Genomic DNA, 20094 nt, shown 5'->3' on the forward strand with positions numbered 1-20094 from the left:
CAGAATATAAAACAAATAAGAGGCAGTAGAAACAAAACTAAAGTCAAAAGATGTGCCCTATTCAAACCATATGTGGGAAACAATTATCAGCTCTACCCTCAATAATTGAATTTAACATAAGTATTGTAATTCACTGGTTGAGGTATTACTTTCCCCCTTGCCAAGTTTTGTAGTCATATTCCAAAAACTGACATTTTGCAAATTAATGCGACAAAGGCTATGAGTAATTCTGGATTGACATGATTATGTGTAACTGCACCCTTACTCATACTGTTACGGTTGTGCAGATGTTGACAGCAAATTATAGACTCTTTCTCAATGCATTAGCTAAAATTAGGTATGTTCCTTATTTGTATTTATTTTATGATTCATTTTTTGTATGGAATCCATGTAAAAAATGTATAACATTAAGTGCTCGTCTTTTAAAGCAGTGCAAAGAATGACTAGAAAGTGTGATGTACAACAACAAAGGCTGCAATTAGAGTGTATGTTTAATGACATACCATAGGAGAGTTAGAAATCCTCCTGTGACAAGTAATGAAATTAAATTCAGTAAATTTGGCAATGGCTACAAAGATTACTAGGACATTGTAGAAGGATTTGGTTAATTTCTTATGGGCTTTGTGGTCCAGAAAACCATTTGGTTATGAAAATGTCTTTTTTCATGAATAAGTTTTTTTCATTCTCCCATGTGCAAAGTAAAAATGTTATTACATATTATCCAAAACCAAAGTTGCGATTGTATAATTTTTTGGATTTTTCACCTGGAATTTTTTTTTCTTCTCTTCTGGTTATAAGAAAGGAAGCAGATGACAGCATCCTGAATATTCATCTCTTTGTTCCTTATTCCAGCAAGGTAGTATTTATAACAAATCAATGATATACTGGAAGAAATTTACAATTAACCACATAGTGTGGAACCAGAACCACAAGTAGGATTGTTATATTTGCTTCCTAACACGAGAACCAACTTTTCTATAACAATCTATTTTCATTTTTATCCAAGTGCTTCACACAGGAGGCAAATCACTAAAGTTGTGTTACCATTTAGTTTTGCATTTGCTTTATATGTTGAAAGTAGACGCTCATTTTCTCCTAGTACATATGAACATTAGAGATGCAAATGAGGATGGCAGCTTTGGCTCATCCACTTTGAGAGAGCTAAATATTCTTTGTCACCAGAAGATTTTTTTTTTCTTAAATGCAGAATTCTTATGGTATATTAAAGAACAATGGTGATTATTGGCAAGGGCATTTACTATCCCAAATATCATTTATGGAATGGATTTAATCCAATTAATGACCCATTCCTTCTCTCCTGAGATGCTGCCTGACCTGCTGAGTTACTCCAGCATTTTGTGAAGAAAAATCACTTGATCATTCTAATTTTCATTTAATCATTGTCCAATTTTATGGCATCTAATGTTTAAATATAACATTTTCAAATATTTAACATTGGGGATTACAATTCATTTCACAGGTGTTTAATTTTCCATATTAATTTTCCATGTCAGATTGAAATAAACCAATTTCAAGATATTAATTATATATAGATTTGAATGTATTTGTAATAACCATTCTTTTCAGTTATAATTTCTGTTAAATGCATTAGTATCAGTAAAGAATACTGATTTGCAATAAAAACTTGAATTTACATTCTGATTTATCAGAATTAAAACATTTTAGTGAGTGATGGTTAATTTTGGCAAGATTTAGCATTTTTGTTTGCATGTCTAAAGAGTTTGCAAATGTAAAATTAATGATGTTCTGAATAGAGGCAAATGACACAGGAAGCTTTCTTGGAATCCAATGCAATAATATTTGAACCTCCGAGCACCTGCTATAAATATTTTAAAAGCAGTTTCCATGCAGTCTATTGTGTATTTGGGAAATCAGCAAGTTACAAAATTAGGTTCAGAAGGTGAATGAATGAAACCAAAAAATTAGAGCTGAATTTCAATCAGAGAAATGTAGAACATAGAATAGAACATAGAATAGTACAGCACAGGAACAGTCACAACAGCCCATAATGCTCGTACCAAACATTATGCGGAGTTAAACTAATCTCTGCCTGTATGTGATCCATATTCATCCATATCCATGTGTTTACCCATAAACCTCTTAAATGCTGCTATCATATCGACCGTCACAATTGCTGTATAAAAAAAACCTACCCTGCATATCTACCGCCTTAATCACCACTCTCCCCGCTGGTGCCAATGATATTTTCATTTAAATTGGTCGTATATTTTTTAAGTTACAGAGGTTTTAAAGTTAAAACATTTAATTTCTAACCGATTTCTTGAAGGGCTTCAGCGTGTGACGTCACAATGGCACCGTGCGCCTGTGAGATGAGCTCACGCTGCCTACCCCCCCTACAATTCATGCAGATATATGTATAGATATATTTGTATGTATGTATATTTCTCTGAGAGACAAGTGGACCTGCAGCCAAAAAGGTCAACCACAGAGCCACCTTAATCATCACTGTCCTGGCGACTGTTTATAACAAGTTTTATTTAAATTGGTGGTCGTATATTTTTTAAGTTAGACATTTTAAAGTTCAAGACTTTCATTTCTAAACACAATTTGTCCAAGTGCTGTGCGTATGACGTCACCAGAGAGGCACGCACGGCCTCTCCTCACTCGCACCAACAAGATGGACGCCGTTAGCGAAGCCGCCCGCCCGCAATCATGGGCTCCCCTCTCCTCACTCTGCCCGCTCTCCCACACCCGGTGGACACGTCTCCGAGCAGGAGGGTGATGGTCCACTCATCCTTCCCTTCAACCCACGCACGGCGTCCTCGAGTCCCCCCTCCCGCCCGGGCCCAGCGCCCCGCACCGTCACCGCTCACAGGCTGCAGCGCAGCGGGCAGCTTCTCCTCCTTCAGCAGCCCTTCCACCGATGGCGGGTGTCGACGAGGACCGCTGCCACCGATGGCCCGTCGCGACTTCAGAAAGATGGCGGCCGCTCTCCTCCTCTGCCTCTCTCCTCTCGCTTCTCTCCCCTCCCCAACTCCCAGACCTCCGCCGCCCGTCTCGAGTAGTCCGGGGCTCCCTCCGCCCTGCACGCTCGGTAAGTGCCTTTCGCCGGCAACAGCTCCATGGAGGGGAGTGGACGTGGGGGCCGAGTGGGTGGAGGGAAGGGTGGGGGTAGGAGGGGGTTGAGGGTGGGGTAGGAGGGGGTTGAGGGTGGGGGAGGAGAGAGTGGGGGAGGCGGGGGTGGGCAAGGAGAGAGAGGGGGTAAAAGGGGAGGAGAGAGTGGGGGAGGGTGGGACTGGGGAGGGGGATGGTGGTGGGGGAAGAGAGGTGTGGGGGGGAAGGGGGACAGTGGGGGTCATGGAAGAGTGAGGGAGGGAAAGGGGATGGTGGGAGGGGAAAGTGAGTGAAAGCGGGAGGGTCTGGGGGAGGAGAGGGGGTGTGGGGGGAAAGGTGGTGGTGAGAGGAAGAGAGTGGGGGGACAGTGAGAATGGGGGTGGGGGAGAAGGGGAAAGTGGGGGGCAGGAAAGATGGGAGATTTGGGGGTAGGGAGGGGGGATAATGGGCATTGAGTAGAGGTTTGAGGGTGCTACACCAATTCAGCCTCGCCCCTTGTACCGCCTTTAATTGCGCTCTCCCTCCCCTGGAGGAACACGGCACCGCAGTAAAGGAGAAAGAAGATGGCCGCTGGCAGGACAGTGTCAGTGGCTCCCTCTCCCCTCCCCCACCCCATTCCCCCGTCACATCTTTTACATTCTCCTCCTCTCTCCCCCAGCTTACTCTGAAGAGCATTAACAATTGCTTTGTTAAAATCCAGACATATTCACTGCCATACCCTCATTGATCACATTCACCTAAAAAAACATTTTAAAATATACGACCTCCGCCTTCCACAACTCAAAAGTCATGATGGAGCATTCAAGAGAGCTTTATTTGTCATCCAATATTGGACGAAATTCAGTCACCCACAGTCCAACAATAAAAGCATTAAATTGGCATTAAAATTACACAACCCCAAAAACACACAAAAAAATAAACATCCATCACAGTGAGTCTCCTCCTCCAGTCCTCTCCTCGCTGTGATGGAAGGCCACAATGTATTTTCCCTTCTCCTGCTGTCTTCTCCCGCAGTCAGGTTGTTGTGGTTGCAGGCCGCGCCGGACGGTCCGCAGCGGCCCGAGCCTAAGGCGAGTCCCAGCCGCTCCCGCAGCCTCCGAAGACGGCCGGCTCCGCCGATGATAAGTCCGATCCGGGGCGGGAGAACACGCTGCCGCTGTTGCTGCACGTCGGGGCGGTCGTGGCTCCCGACATTGAAGCCCCCGCCCAGCAGAGAAATATCCCGCGGCATATCTTAGGCCGCGCCGGACGGTGAAATGTCCGCGACCCAAGCCCCGCGACCCCGGGGCGGGCGAACACGCTGCCGGAGCCTAAGGCGAGTCGCAGCCGCTCCCGCAGCCTCGGAGGACGGCCGGCTCCGCTGATGGTAAGTCCGGTCCGCGGGCTCAGCGAACCAGAGCCATGGGGGCCGCCAGCTCCAGGAGGAACGGAGACAACACCCAGAAAACAAAGGTCGGGTCTCCGTTCGGAAGGGACACATATTTACAATTTTACAGTTCCCCCCCCCCTCCCCCCCACATACACACATAGTACACAAACACAAAAACACGACATCACAACTACAATTAAGACAAAAAAACAACAAAAACACAAAGACAAATGGACCGCAGGTAAGCCGCAGCTGCTATGGCAGCGCCGCCATGAGGGATTTATGAATGCTTTTTGGTGATGGTGGGAGTTGGCATGGACAGCATCCACAAGGTCCACCATTTGAAAACCCTGGCACAGGTATTGGTCATCAATGAAAATTCCATACATGGAGGGGTAATATAGGAAATTACATGTTCTCACAAGAAATGTTATGGTTAAATGTTGATTTTTCATGCAGGTAAGGTGGTCCAAACCACCTTAACAGCAAGTGTGATCCATGCATTGCAATAATGTTTCACAGCTTTTACATTCTCCAGGATTTGATCAACAATAAACACCCTCCTGCTGTATTACCAAATGGGTGTATTGATTTAAAATTACAGCTTAGAAATGGGCCTTTCGGCCCAAGTCCATGCCAATTATCGATCGATCACCTCCTCACACGAGTTCAATTTTATCACACTTTCAGATGGCAATTAATCTACAAACCCACAAGTCTTTGGGATGTGGGAAGAAACGGAACACCCCGGAGAATATGCAAACCCCACACAGACAGCACCCGAGGTCAGGATCAAACCAAGCTCTATGAGCTGCATAAACCCCTATTCACTGTTTATGCAACTTATTTAACTCTTTCTTTATTGTTTCATGTAGGGATCAACAATATCCCTATCAGAAGACGAAATGGAGCAGGAACTCCCAGATGGAGGGGTGGATGATGGGAGGGGTGGGTGATCACCGTGACATTGTATCCAATATCACAGCAGCATGCCAGAGGGACTATACAGAGGGACAATACCTGTGTGTCACGAGGTATTATGCCAGGCACAATCAAGTTATAATCTTGCACGAGGTTGGAGATTTTGGAAGGACACTTGTCAGAGAGGTCATCTATACCATCCATACTGACTAAAAGGAATCAATTGGGAATATAATTGGCATCCTGCAAACAAAATGTTGCACACACTTGTAATGTTTTAAGTTGTTGTTAGTCCTGTCTCTGAATACAGGAAATAAGCACTGGGGTGGAATCCATCTACGTTTTCAGGAATTTATGCACAGCCAGGAAACTAAGATATTTTCTTCATAGTAATAATTTTTGCCTGGTAATAATTGGACTAGGTCAAGCCAAGCAGCACTGGGAGCACTGAGACTCATTCTAGAGTCAGTGAGGCCAGCTAATGGCAATTCCTCCCGTGAATGCTCACTCTCCCGTTACAGCTATTTCTGTGATGCAGTGCCACATAGATCATGTTAATTTCTGAATTATGAACCATTTGGGTTACGAACAGTTCTGCTGCAAACTGGAGGTTTCCTGTACAATGATAAACATGGACACAGACAACCAAGTGGTTTGCATCTGTGCTGTATGACTAGTTCTATCAATCAACCAGCAAAAATCAATTGATATTGCTGCCTCTTTTAAAAAAAATAATGCTTTCAGCAATTCTACAACAGGGTCTTAAAGAAGCTTTAAGACACGTCTCTTACTGTGTTAAGATGACACTGATAGTCAAGGATACCAGATTTCAAACAATACAGCTAAATGGCTAAGATCATAAATAAGATGAAGACAGTAGAAAGTTTTTTGCTCAAGATTTCCAGCAAGTGGGTTTTCTCCAGGTGTTTCGTTTCCTTCCCACATTCCAAAAACACGCAGGTTTGTAGGGTAATAGGTGTCTGTAAAATTGCCCCTAGTGCATACGATGCAAATTAGTGTACAGGTTGTCGCGGACTCGGTGGGCCGAAGGGCTTGTTTCCATGTTGTAACTACAAAGTAGCAAATAGCTGGCAAAGGGGAAAAAGGCAAAGCTACAAATTTTTATGCATACTGATTTTTGATTTAAATAACATACAATAATAATATACAATAGCATAAAATTCACACAAGATCTCTTTATTTAGCCGTCAATAAAAATATCAAAAAGCCTTAAGGTTAACAGCAAGATCTTTACTGTATGCTTAAAATAAGGATAACCAATAAACTTTCTATACATCTTCTGGTTTCCAATTCCTACAGTACACTTTGACCTGCACCACAGCAGGGAATGGAGAGCACATTTTCCAGTCTGCATATCCACCCCCCTGTGACTACTCAAGACAACAGTGGTGGTAATTCCATTTGTATTTATTTTTGTAATTTATGTACTTGCCTTCAGAAGGATAATTTCTTTATTACTAACCCCAAAAAGTGAGAACACAAGACTGAAAGGAATACCCAGCAACAATCCAGGAACATTGGATTGTATGGTTATATGGACAAAATACCTAAATGATCCAATGATGAAAGCAGCACTGCAACATTGAATTCAATTTTAATTGTTTTGGGAAACACCAAACTGCAATTCAATGGTTTATATAAATAGACTTAAAATACAAAACAAGCAAAAAGAAAAATAGAGGGAATAATATTCACTGCTGGTTGTATGTTTTTACACCTTACACTAAGAAGAGTATAATGTAGAATCATTTAAAATAATAATTTAACTGGGATTTAAAATAACCCTGAGCGTACAATATGTAATTCCATTGTTTACATTATCATTTTGTAACTATGAAAATACCAATAATGTCCTCAGAATTAAAGCTTATGGTTTTATTTAGTGGGCTACTGCTCTTCCACAAATATACACATCTATGTTATTATACCAGAGACCAAGTCTGTTCCAATTGAAGAGGTTATTTTACTTCTAGCCTCTTTCCCTCGAGAACAATCTGTATTTCTTTGGCATCCAGTGTCTCGTACTTCAGTAAAGCTTCTGCCAGATTTTTGTGTTCCTTTGCACGAGTCTTCAAGATGTGCTTTGCCCGGTCATAAGAATCCTACATTTAAAAAAAAAAAGAGAACAATCTTTAAACATCATGTTTTTTTGTACTTTGCTAGCATATGATCTATATTCTAGCCCCTGCAGACAGTGGTTTCCCCTTCTACTTCAGAATTTGACTGAAATCACAGAAAAGCAGCTGACAGAAATGCCTGGAATTAGCATTTTCCTAAATGTTCAACATAATGAAATGCTTAATAAATAGGGACAAAGTTCTAGAAGCACAGGCAATTTCACAATTACGCGATAGTCGAGTTCCTAAGTAACCTCATGTTACAGAAAATAGAGTTAAGAAAACAAAAATAATCGGGAGAAAAGGGGTTTCAGACTTACAATAACAAAATTATTTTTCCTACAGGATTTTCAAACTTACTGTTTTGGTCATGCTGCAAGTAACAACTTCTGAAGCACAGGCACAAAAAGAAAATATACCAACAATCTATTGCATCTGCATAAAGCAGGCAATTTGAGTTGAACATTCAATGAAAAGTGCATATTTACTTTCATGTACTGAAAATATGCACAAGCATTTTCTGTTTTCTTTACCAAGTCAGGAACTTGCTCAAGTTGATTTGAGTACGTTATTTGTGCGCAAAGGAACATCCAGAGAGTGGAGTGTTTTTAAAAGTGTGGTGACAAAGAGTTCAGGACATGCATGTTCCAATTAGAGTGGAGGGTAAAGCAAGGTGGGCTTGGAGGATAAGGGAAATTGAGCCTCTGGACAGGACAAAGGAGGCATGGGAGATAGGCAGAAAGGATCAAGTGTATCTCTGGAAGAGTTTCAGGAACTGAGCACACTTGAGGAGGAAACCATGAGCGTAAAAAAGGACAGGAGATAGCTCTGACAGATAACATCAAGGAAAATCCAAAGACATTTAATGTACATTAAGGGAAACAGGGCAACTAGAGCGAGAACAGGGACCCTCGGAAACCAAAGCCTGTGGAACCACAGGAGATGGGCAAAGTCCTTAATGAGCATTTCTTGTTTTTATCATGGAGAAAGACTGGGGAACTTTGGACAGTTAACAAAGTATCAGCAGGTATTACGGTTGAGGTGGTGTTGAACGCTCTAAGGCATATGAAGGTAGACAAATCTTCCAGGTGTGATCAGATGTATCCAAGGATGCTGTGGGAAGCTGGAGAAGAAATTGCAGTTGCCCTGGCTGAGATATACGAATCAACATTAGACACAGGTGCTAGAAGAATGGAGGGGAGCCAACGCTTATTGCCTCTATTTAAGAAGGGCTGCAAGGAAAAGCCTGGAAACCATAGACCAGTGAGTGTAACATCTGTGATGGGCAAGTTACTGGAGATATTCTGAGGGATAAGATATATATGATTTGGATGGACAAGGGCTGATTAGGGATAGTCAGCATGGCATTGTACGTAGGAAATAGCCTTTCAGAAATCTGATGAGTTTGTTGAAGATGTAACCAAAAAGGTTAATGAGGGCAGAGACAAAGACAATGACTGTATCGATTTCAACAAGGCATTTGATAGGGTTTTGCATGGTAGGCTACTCAGGAAGGTTAGATTGTATGGGATCCAGGGAGAGCTAGCCAACTGCATAGAAAACTGGCTTCAGCAGGCATAGTGTGATAGTGGAAGGTTGTTTATCGGATGAGAGGCCTGTGACTCGTGCTTGATCAGTTGGTCAAGTGGGCCAAGGAATGGTTAATGGAGTTTATTACAGATGAGTGTGAGGTGTTGCATTTTGGGAAAGTTAAATCAGGGCAGGGTCTTGACAGCGAATGGCAGGACTCTGCAGTGTTGTATAGCAGTGGGATCTTGGAGTGCAGATACATAATTCTTTGAAAGTAGCGTCACAGGTAGATAGGGTGCTCGGCGGTTTCGAACACATTGGTCTTCATCATAGAATCAGTCATACAACATTGAAACAGGCCCTTCAGCCTAACTTGCCCATGCCGATCGACATGGCCCATCTGCACTAGTCCAACATGCCTGTGCTTAGCATAAACCTATGAGACCATCCAAATGTCTCTTAAATGTGAAAATTGTACTTTTATAAGGTCATAAGTGATAGGAACAGAATTAGGCTATTCAGCCCATCAAGTCTGCTCTGACATTAAATCATGGCTGATCTATCTCTCTTTCCTAAACCCATTCTCCTGCCTGCTTCCCATAATCCCTGACTGGTACATAATACCAAAACTGGTACTAATCAAGAATTTATCTAGCTCTGCCTTAAAAATTTCAATTGACTTGGCCTCCAAAGCATTCTGCGGCAAAGAATTCCACAACTACCTTCTCTGGCAGCTCATTCCATGTACCATACAAACATAGAAAATAGGTGCAGGGGGAGACCATTTAGCCAGCACCACCATTCATTGTGATCATGGCTGATCATCTACAATCAGTAATCCGTGCCTGCCTTCTCCCTATATCCTTTGATTCCACTAGCCCCTAGAGTTCTATCTAACTCCTTCAAATTCATCCAGTGAATTGGCCTCCACTACCTTCTGTGGCAGGGAATTCCACAAATTCCAAAAGTTTCTTCTCACCTCAGTTTTCAATGGCCTTCCCTTTATTCTTAGACTGTGTCCCCTGTTTCTGGACTCCCTTAACATTGGGAACATTTTTCCTGCATCTAGCTTATTCAGTCCTTTTATAGTTTTTATACGTCTCTCTAAGATCCCCTCTCATCCTTCTAAACTCCAGTGAATACAAGCCTAATCTTTCCAATCTTTCCTCATATGACAGTCCCTCCATCCTTTGTGTATAAAAATGACCCCTCAAGTTCCTATTAAATCTCTCTCTTCCCCCCCCCCCCCCCCCCCCCCCCCCCCCCTCACCTTAAACCTACATCCCCTGGTTCTCGATTCCCCTACTCTGGGCAAGACTGCATTCATTCAATCTATTCCTCCTGATTTTGTACCCCTCTATAAGATTACCCCTCATCTGCGCTCCAAGGAATAAAGTCCTACTATTGAAGCTGGGATGTTATGTTACAGTTGTACAAGTTTGGACATGGTAGAAAGGAAAATTCTGCTTCACATTATGGAAACAATTTCTTGGGAATCTCCATCTCTAAACCTATTTGCAGAGTCAGTAATGTTACGTTGGTCAAAATACTTTCGCTCAAGCTTTTGGAACCAATGGTGTTATGGATAATACTAAAACTGAAATATTGCAGATAGAGATCCAAAATAAAAAGAAAAAAGCTGGAAGTATTCAACAAAATATGTATCTGTCCTCACAAATCCCACTCAGCAGCGGCAGTGACGGGAGTCTCAGCGGCGGCGTGAGCTTCAACGGTGGGGACACACACTCGCAATTGACAGTCGGTGAGTGTGAGGGGGGGAAAGACAATGGGGACCCGGCGTGGAGGGACCACCGTGAATAACAATGGGGACCCGGCGTGGGGGGACCACCGTGAAGAACAATGGGGGGACCCGGTGTGGGAGGGCACTCTAGTTTGAGAAACCTCTGCCAGGTGATACGTCTGTGTTTGTTTGTTTGTTTGTTCCGGTGAAGGCGCTGTGCACACGGCAGCCAGCTAACAGTCGCTTGTCCTTTTCTTTTCACTTTTAATTTCAAGTTTCCATGTACCTTGTGTGTTGCGACTGTTGGCAGACCAATTTCCCTCCGGGGATGAATAAAGTTTTATCGTAAATGTGGTCAGAGCTAATCATATTAGACAAGGACAATCTCATATGTGAAATCCCCACACTTAACATACAGTGGCTCAATGTACTGTTTAACTAATGTTTGAAAAATACTTACTCGCAATAATATTCTGATTTCTTGTTCAATTATTGATTGAGTGTCTGGGCTTACTTTTTCTGGATCTGAATAAGTCATTACTCCAAGCTAAAAATAAAACATCAAAACACCATGCTATTTAGAACCAAAGTTAGAAAAGTATTTCCTCACTCAAGATGAATTGCTGGAGTAATACATTTTTGGAGTAGAGAGAAAACTTGCAAAAGAAATTCAAGGGTGGGAAAGAAGAATCAAAGTGTAACTGTAGGGCTCAACATAGAGTCTGCTCACAGGATGGGATTGTGCAGCCTACAAGCACCATCCCAGCTGCCCCACAAGATCTGATTCTGTTCCACTCTCACAACTACACTAGCTACTCTAGCAGTTCCCCTACTCCAAAATAACAGCCTGTAAGACATTGCAGAAGCACCAGTGACCAGAAGCAAGACCTACCTCTAGTCCAACCATCTACTATTCCCGCTTGATGTTGGGGAATGCACCGGTGGCCAGCAATCACAGCAGATATATGACAAGGCCTGGGATCTGAAAAAAATTCTGAACCGAAGTCTGGATCTCACTCTACAAGAGGCATACTATACTCGGTACAGATCAATTGTATGGAGTACAATACTGATAGGCACAGATCAGTCATTGGATTACAGTACAAGTGGTCCATCATAGCTCAATTAAGCACATGTTCAGTGCTCACGATGGATTGTGTACAAGATAGAAGTGAGCAAAATTATTTCCAATATATAAATAGATTTAAGTAGTTTAAGATAGGGAAAGGGAGGATCAATATTAATGAAGCACAACAGTATTTATAGTTTTAATCGCATTACTATTTACAGCAAAATGGCCCAAGGAAAATCGTTATAGCTCTAGTGATAATAGACCATAGGTGCAGGAGTAGGCCATTCGGCCGTTCTAGCCAGCACCGCCATTCAATGTGATCATGGCTGATCATTCACAATCAGTACCCCATTCCTGCCTTCTCCCCATACCCCCTGACTCCGCTATCTTTAAGAGCTCTATCTAGCTCTCCCTTGAAAGCATCCAGAGAATTGGCCTCCACTGCCATCTGAGGCAGAGAATTCCACAGATTTACAACTCTGAGTGAAAATGTTTTTCCTCAACTCCGTTCTAAACGGCCTAACCCTTATTCTTAAACTGTGGCCCCTGGTTCTGGACTCCCCAACATTGGGAACATGTTTCCTGCCTCTAGCGTGTCCAATCCCTTAATAATCTTACATGTTTCAATAAGATTTCCCCCTCACCCTTCCAAATTCCAGTGTATACAAGCCTGGTCACTCCAGTCTTTCAACATACAACAGTCCTGCCATTCCGGGAATTAACCTAGTGAACCTACGCTGCAAGCCCTCAATAGCAAGAATATCCTTCCTCAAATTTGGAGACCAAAACTGCACAGTACTCCAGGTGCGGTCTCACTAAGGCTCTGTACAACAGCAGCAGGATCTCTTTGCTCCTATATTCAACTCCTCTTGTTATGAAGGCCAACATTCCATTGGCTTTCTTCACTGCCTGCTGTACCTGCATGCTTCCTTTCAGTGACTGATACACTGGGACACCCAGATCTCGCTGTATGTCTCCTTTTCCTAACTTGACATCATTCAGATAATAATCTGCCTTCCTAATCTTACCACCAAAGTGGATAACCTCACATTTATCCACATTAAACTGCATCTGCCATGCATCCGCCCACCCACACAACCTGTCCAAGTCACCCTGCAACCTCACAGCATCTTCCTCACAGTTCACACTGCCACCCAGCTTTGTGTCATCTGCAAATTTGCTAATGTTACTTTTAATCCCTTCATCCAAGTCATTAATGTATATTGTAAATAGCTGTAGTCCCAGCACCGAGCCTTGCGGTACCCCACTAGTCATTGCCTGCCATTCTGAAAGGGACCCATTTATTCCCAATCTTTACTTTCTCTCTGCCAACCAATTTTCTATCCATGTCAGTACCCTACCCCCAATAGCATGTGCTCTAATTTTGCCCACTAATCTTGTATATGGGACCTTGTTGAAGGCTTTCTGAAAGTCAAGGTAAACTACATCCACCGGCTCCCCCCATCCATTTTCCTAGTTACATCCTCGATGTAAACTAACTTTTTCATCCTTGTATTTAATTATCATTTCTCACAACTGGCTTGCCCCCTCCCATTTCCGTAACCTCCTATAGATTTGCAAATCTGATGTTAGTGTTCCTTCAATTCCAGTTCCTCATGCATTCTGATTTAACTCAATCTACCATGAGTGACCCCAAAGCCTACTGCCAAATAACTTGGTTATTCAAATTGGTCGAATTCCTACCAAAGTTGGTAGAGTTCCTAACTTATTTTCTGTGATCCAAAACACAAAAGATGAGCAGTACTCAATGTACTTGGTTACAAGCCAAGACAGCCGCAGTCCAGTGCATAGAAGCACTCAGCCCGGAACACTTCCTCGCGACTCTCCAGCAAAAGGCTCTCAGAAAATCAAATGTGTACACTTGCAAAATCCTACAAGATTTTAATTTGCCAAGCTTAACTGTTTAATCGAGGATAGCTCTAAGGATCAATTCCCAAAAATTGTTGGAAAAGTAGAATTTAGTTGATTGCAATTTCTTATGTAACAGATGAACCTGTCCATAAGATTTAAACAGGAAAAGTTGGAGACAAACAAACTGCAGATGCTGGTTTATACCAAAGATAGACACAAAGTGCTGGAGTAACTCAAAACACTACCCATCCATTTTCTCCAGAGATGCCGGCTAACCCACTGTTACCCCAGCACTTTCAGTACCCCAGGGTTCTGATTGTGAATGATCAGCCATGATCACATTGAATGGCAGTGCTGGCTCGAAGGGCCTACTCCTGCACCTATTGTCACTCGGTGTCTATTAAAAGTTAGATGATTAATTTATCTCTTTTTAAAACTTTACATTAATTTCTCAAGTGGGGTCTGAGTTTAGTACATATGGGCATATGATCCATTGAAATTGGAAAAAAATGTCTGAATTACACATGATTAATGGACATTGCTAGATTTTTTTGATTATGAATTAGAAAATGTGACTAAAAGTGCAAAGTGAAGTAAAAACATAAGGGGAACAAATTTAAATGGACAATTGTGAAATGGAAATTTATGGGAAAAGAAGCCAAGATTAAGATGAAGATTTTATAACTTAGTTTATAACGTGGATTAGTTGCATGCAAAAGCCGAGATTACACATCGGACATGTGCATAACAGATCATTCCCCACTTATAAATCAATATTTACATGGCCATTATTTAAAATATAGCATCGTAATATTTTTAATAAGCAAAATAAATGAGATTACCTTATCGCTCATTCCAAATTTTGTGACCATCAACTTAGCTATTTTGGTGGCAGTGTCAAAATCACTTGAAGCACCTAAGTTTTAAAAAAATTGCACAGTATTTCAGTTGCAGAATATTCAAACCGATGAACTTTTTAAAAAAACTCATTGTGTTAATCAAGCATGTTCCTCAAATACATATGTACAACAAATGTGGTCAATTATGAGCAAAGTTACAAGCATCAAAATAATTTCAATTAAATAGCTAGAAATAAAAGCAGCAATCATTTGATGATTATTAGTCAAATTAGGGCAGTACCTTCACTGTGAATAGTAGGGCCCTGGAGAGCATAGTGCAGTGGGATCTCAGAGCACAGGTACATAGTTTCCTGAAAGTGAGGTCACAGGTACAGAGGGTGGTAAAGAAAGCTAAAAGGAAGCCAATTCAAACACCTGTTCAGGCTGAACAAATTTCATCTCAAGAAATACAGTCCCAGCTTGCCGAATCGCGAGTCCTGGTAACATCCTTGCAAGTCTTCGCTGTATTCTTCTATCTTAATGGCATATTTCCTATGCTAGTGTGACCAAAACTGAACAATATTCCAAGTGCAGCCTCACCAAATGTGGGGAACAGTTTGACACAATATCTGAGAAAGGATGTTTTGGCATTGGAGGGGGTCCATAGGTGGTTTACAAGAATGATCTCGGGGATGATTGGGTTAAGTATGAGGAGCATTTGATGGCTCTGGGCCTTAATTGCTGGAGTTTAAAGATGAAAGGGATCTCGTTGAAACCTACTGGATAATGAAAGGCCTCGTTAGAGTGGACGTGGAAAGGACCTTTCTAGTAATAGCAGTCGAGAACCAGGGGACATAGTCTCAGGATAAAAGGACATATCTATAGAATGTAGGTGAGGTGGACATTCTTTAGGTAGAAGGTAGCGATTCTGTGGAATTCACTGCTGCAGAGGCCAAGATGTTGGGTATTTTTTAAAGTGGAAATTGATAGGTTGTAAGGGCATCAAAGATTACAGGTAGAAGGCAGGAGAATAGGGTTGAGAGGGGGAAAAAAAAGATCAGCCAAGATCAAATGGAGGAGTAGACTCAGTGGGCCGAATGGCCCAATTTTGCTTCCATGTCTTTCCGAAAGATCAAATGTCTATAGTGGGCAGATCTCAAATAATAATGAAACCATTTCGAAAAACCCTGGAGGCACATATTTTTAATTTAATAAATTCTAAGAATTACATCTAGTGCAAGGAAACATAATTAACAGAAACGGCCATTTGGTACTTTAAATGTCCTTTATGAAACAATCTAGTGATACATTGAGTTAAAAAGAAAAAACTACGCTATAAATACTGATACAGTAAACTCAATCAATCCAGCACACTTTGGATTTCAGTGGCACTGGACTGGCAGATTTTTGAGACTACTGGCTGTTAATCCTATCAATATACCAGGTTTGTTTAAAAAAAAAACGATTCTACACAGCAATATAATAAATATTTTAAAGTCCCCCATTAGTTTAAAAAAGCATGCAAAATAAGTGCCCCAGTAAGCCTGAAGGTAAATCAAGAAGAATTTTTGAATAACCAGTGGACTATTAGTGTTTTACTCTATCCACCTGTGAATGGATAACAGAAGTGCTTGCTGGTGAGCATACACAGAAAACCAAGCCAGTTTCAGGTTGGAAAAATGCAATCTGCGAGGTGCCACTTGGATCAGTCCTGTGCCCTCAACCTTTTTCAACCTCTATTAATAACTTAGACAATGGGGATTGATTGAAAATTCTGCTGATGATACCAACAGATGGAAAAATAATAAGAGTAAGAAAGTAACAGTGTTTGCAAAGTGATGTAAACAGGCAAGAGTGGGCAAAACTGGCAGGTGGAGAATTTCCTGCGTAATCCACTTTGGTAGAAAGAATATTAAAAAATACATGGTTTACAATAGCATAAGACAACAATGATGTGTTGAAAGAGATCTCACTGCTGTCACATAAGCAGCACAGAAAGGTGGTACACAAATGCTATACAAGCAATCTGGAATTAAAACATCATGTTGAGCTATGTACATTGCTGTGGCAGCAAAGCAGTGAAGTTTTATTCCAAATGCACAGGAATTAAGTGAGACCACATCTGGATCCATTGGTCTCTTTCTTTGTGGCAGAGATTTATTAAATTACAGATATATGGGCTATTTTATGAGGAAAGATTAAATTCCAAACTGTATCAAATCACTTTGCTTCAAAGACTGCCAGAATTTTATTGAAACAAGAACTTGAAGGGCGTCATAAAAGGTAGATATTGATGGCATTGGAGCCATCACTTTCCAGAGAAGGATCTACTATCATCCAATACATTCATTCAACTCTTAAATCTTTTCTACCTGTAAACATAGCTCTGAATGGTCCTTCCATAAGCTCGGATTCTGTGCAATTTAACTCTACCGCATTGCGGACATTGAACTTTATGGAACTGGCGCTTCAATGAAGAGAACCATATTCTGCTGAGAACTTTGCTCTATGGTACTCAGGTTTGACTTGATTGTTTTTATGTATAGCATTATCTGACCTGATTGAATCGCATGTAAAATGAAACTCTTCACTGTACCTCAGTAGACGTGACAATAATAAACCTAAAATTGATTGTTACCTCTGGTGAGAGTTTCTAAAACTAAATATCAAGCAATACATATTTTTAAACTTTAAGCAAAGCAAGGGCCCAGGGAGAAAAAGTAAAGAGGTCAAGACATTATTGAGTGAGAGAGCAAAGCACAGGACCATTTGGCCTATTCCTGATTCTATGTTCTTAAACAACTAAATAAAAAATGCAAACCAGTGGTAATTTGCTCTGTTCCAAAGATGAGCTCTTCTGCTACTCTTCCACCCATGCTGACATCCATTTGAGCAAGTAACTGAGCTCGGGTTTCACTCCATCTGTCATTTTCTGGTAATAATGAAACCTGCAAGGAATTTTGCACCGGAAAGACGGAACTCTTAGGAAACACCTTTATAAAACACATGCACATGAATTAACATTCTAATGCTAGAATGTAGAAACAAGGAACTGCATATGCGGGAAGTGCTGGAGCAACTCCTGGTCAGGCAACATTGTTGGAGAACATGGGTGGGCGATGCTTCGGCGCAGGGTTCTGACTCGAAACATCACCCATCCTTGTTCCCCAGAGATGCTGCCTGACCGCCGAGTTACTCGAGCACTTTTGTGTCCTTCACTCCAACTCTAATTTATGTTAATCTTAATTTTTAAGCGAACTTAGACTCCCAGTCCAGTAATAGACAAATCCTGAAAAAGGCATCAGGAATCCAAGTCAAAGTTCCAGGTGCTAGAATCATTCTAGGAACTTTGGCACAAAATATAAGCTGGTATTCCAGATAAATCTGACAGTGATGTTAAGTGATGAACATTGACATTCTAGTGCATTACTGCGAAACTGCTACGCTGCAACAAATGCCCATCTTTTAGATTAAACATCTAGATTCTGTCCGCTCACAGATGGAAAGATCGAAATATTCCTCGCAAACTAACCAATATTTATTCATTTAGCATTAAACCAGGTTACCCAGCCAATTAAAATATGGCTGCTTGCAATAGTTTCCAGGCCACATAATGGATACGTTGTTTCTACAGACACAGTAAATCCACTTTAGAAGGACCGAGTCACAATCATACAAAGAGAAAATAGGCCCTTCAGTGCACTGGCAATCAAATATCTACAATGCCCTCCATAATGTTTGGGACAAAGACCCATCATTTATTTATTTGCCACTGTCCTCCACAATTTAGATTTGTAATTTAAAAAACCACATGTTAAAGTGCACATTGTATAAAAATACCCTTTAATAAAATCAGACATTTTGGTTTCACCATATAGAAATTACAGCTGTGTTTATACAGTCCCCCCATTTCAGGGAACCATAAAGTTTGGGACAAACGGCTTCACAGGCATCTGTAATTGTTCAGGTGTGTTTAATTGCCTCCTTAATGCAGGTATAAGAGAGCTCTCAGCACCTAGTCTTTCCTCCAGTCTTTCCATCACCTTTGGAAACTTTTATTGCTGTTTATCAACTTGAAGACCAAAGTTGTGCCAATGAAAGTCAAAGAAGCCACTATGAGACTGAGAAACAAGAATAAAACTGTTAGAGACATCAGCCAAACCTTAGGCTTACCAAACTCAACTGTTTGGAACATCATAAAGAAGAGAGTACTGGTGAGCTTACTAATCACAAAGGGACTGGCAGGCCAAGGAAGACCTCCACAGCTGATGACAGAAGAATTCTCTCTATAATAAAGAAAAACCCAAACACCTGTCAATGACCACTGTCCGCAGAAGACTTCATGAACAGAAATACAGAATACACTGCAAAATGCAAACCACTGGTTAGCTGCAAAAATAGGATGGCCAGGTTACAGTTACAGGTTACAGTTTGCCAAGTACTTAAAAGAGCAACCACAGCTCTGGAAAAAAGGTCTTGTGGACAGATGAGACAAAGACTATCTTATATCAGTGATGACAAGAGCAAAGTATGGAGGAAGTATGAAGGAACTGCCCAAGATCCAAAGCATACCACCTCATCTGTGAAACACAGTGATGGGGGTGTTGTGGCCTGGGCATGTATGGCTGCTGAAGGTACTGGCTCACTTATCTTCATTGATGATACAACTGCTGATGGCAGTAGCATAATGAATTCTGATGTGTATGGACACATCCTATCTGCTCGAATTCAAACAAATGCCTCAAAACTCATTGGCCGGCGGTTCATTCTACAGCAAGACAATGATCCCAAACTGGGTGCTAAAGCAACAAAGGAGTTTTTCAAAGCTAAAAAAATGGTAAATTCTTGAGTGGCCAAGTCAATCACCTGATCTGAACCCAATTGAGCATGCCTTTTATCTGCTGAAGAGAAAACTGAAGGGGACTAGCCCCCAAAACAAGCATAAGCTAAAGATGGCTGCAATGCAGGCCTGGCAGAGCATCACCAGAAACGACACCCAGCAACTGGTGATGTCCATGAATCACAGACTTCAATCAGTCATTGCATGCAAAAGATATGCAACAAAATACTAAACATGACTACTTTCATGTACATGACATTGTTGTGTCCCTAACATTAGGGTGCCCTGAAATGGGAAGACTATGTATAAACACTGCTGTAATTTCGACAAGGTGAAACCGAAAGGTACAAAAATGGCCTTTAATAAAATCTGACAATGTGCACTTTAACCATTTTTTAAAATTTCAAATCTCAAATTGTGGATTACAGAGGCAAATAAATAAATGATGGGTCTTTGTCCCAAACATTATGGAGGGGATTATATTTATACTCATCCCACTTTAGTATAGCCACATTCCACCGTTTATCAACACTCCAGGGAAAATTTAAAACAGACAATTTAGTTTTGAGATACAGCGTGGAAGCAGGCCCTTTGGCCCATGATAATCAGCAATCCCCACACACTAACACGATCCTACACACATTTGGAACAATTTACAATTTTAACAAGCCAATAA

The 20094-nt window shown here is 41.4% G+C and overlaps 1 protein-coding gene across 1 annotated transcript in view; it reads right to left on the reverse strand.

Moving 5' to 3' along the window:
- Nucleotides 1-6616: 6616 nt before the first annotated feature.
- LOC144602820 (ATP-dependent zinc metalloprotease YME1L1-like) overlaps nt 6617-20094 on the reverse strand; it is a 37750-nt gene continuing 24272 nt past the window's right edge. Inside the window, exons 16-19 of the mRNA XM_078415944.1 lie at nt 17400-17526; nt 14582-14655; nt 11256-11342; nt 6617-7509 (exon numbers count right to left, since the gene is read on the reverse strand). Of these exons, the coding sequence (XP_078272070.1) occupies nt 7366-7509; nt 11256-11342; nt 14582-14655; nt 17400-17526 (432 nt within the window). The 3' untranslated portion in view covers nt 6617-7365. The remainder of the gene's footprint in view (nt 7510-11255; nt 11343-14581; nt 14656-17399; nt 17527-20094) is intronic.

The sequence above is a fragment of the Rhinoraja longicauda genome, chromosome 2 (genome assembly GCF_053455715.1).
Source record: "Rhinoraja longicauda isolate Sanriku21f chromosome 2, sRhiLon1.1, whole genome shotgun sequence".
NCBI lineage: Eukaryota > Metazoa > Chordata > Chondrichthyes > Rajiformes > Arhynchobatidae > Rhinoraja > Rhinoraja longicauda.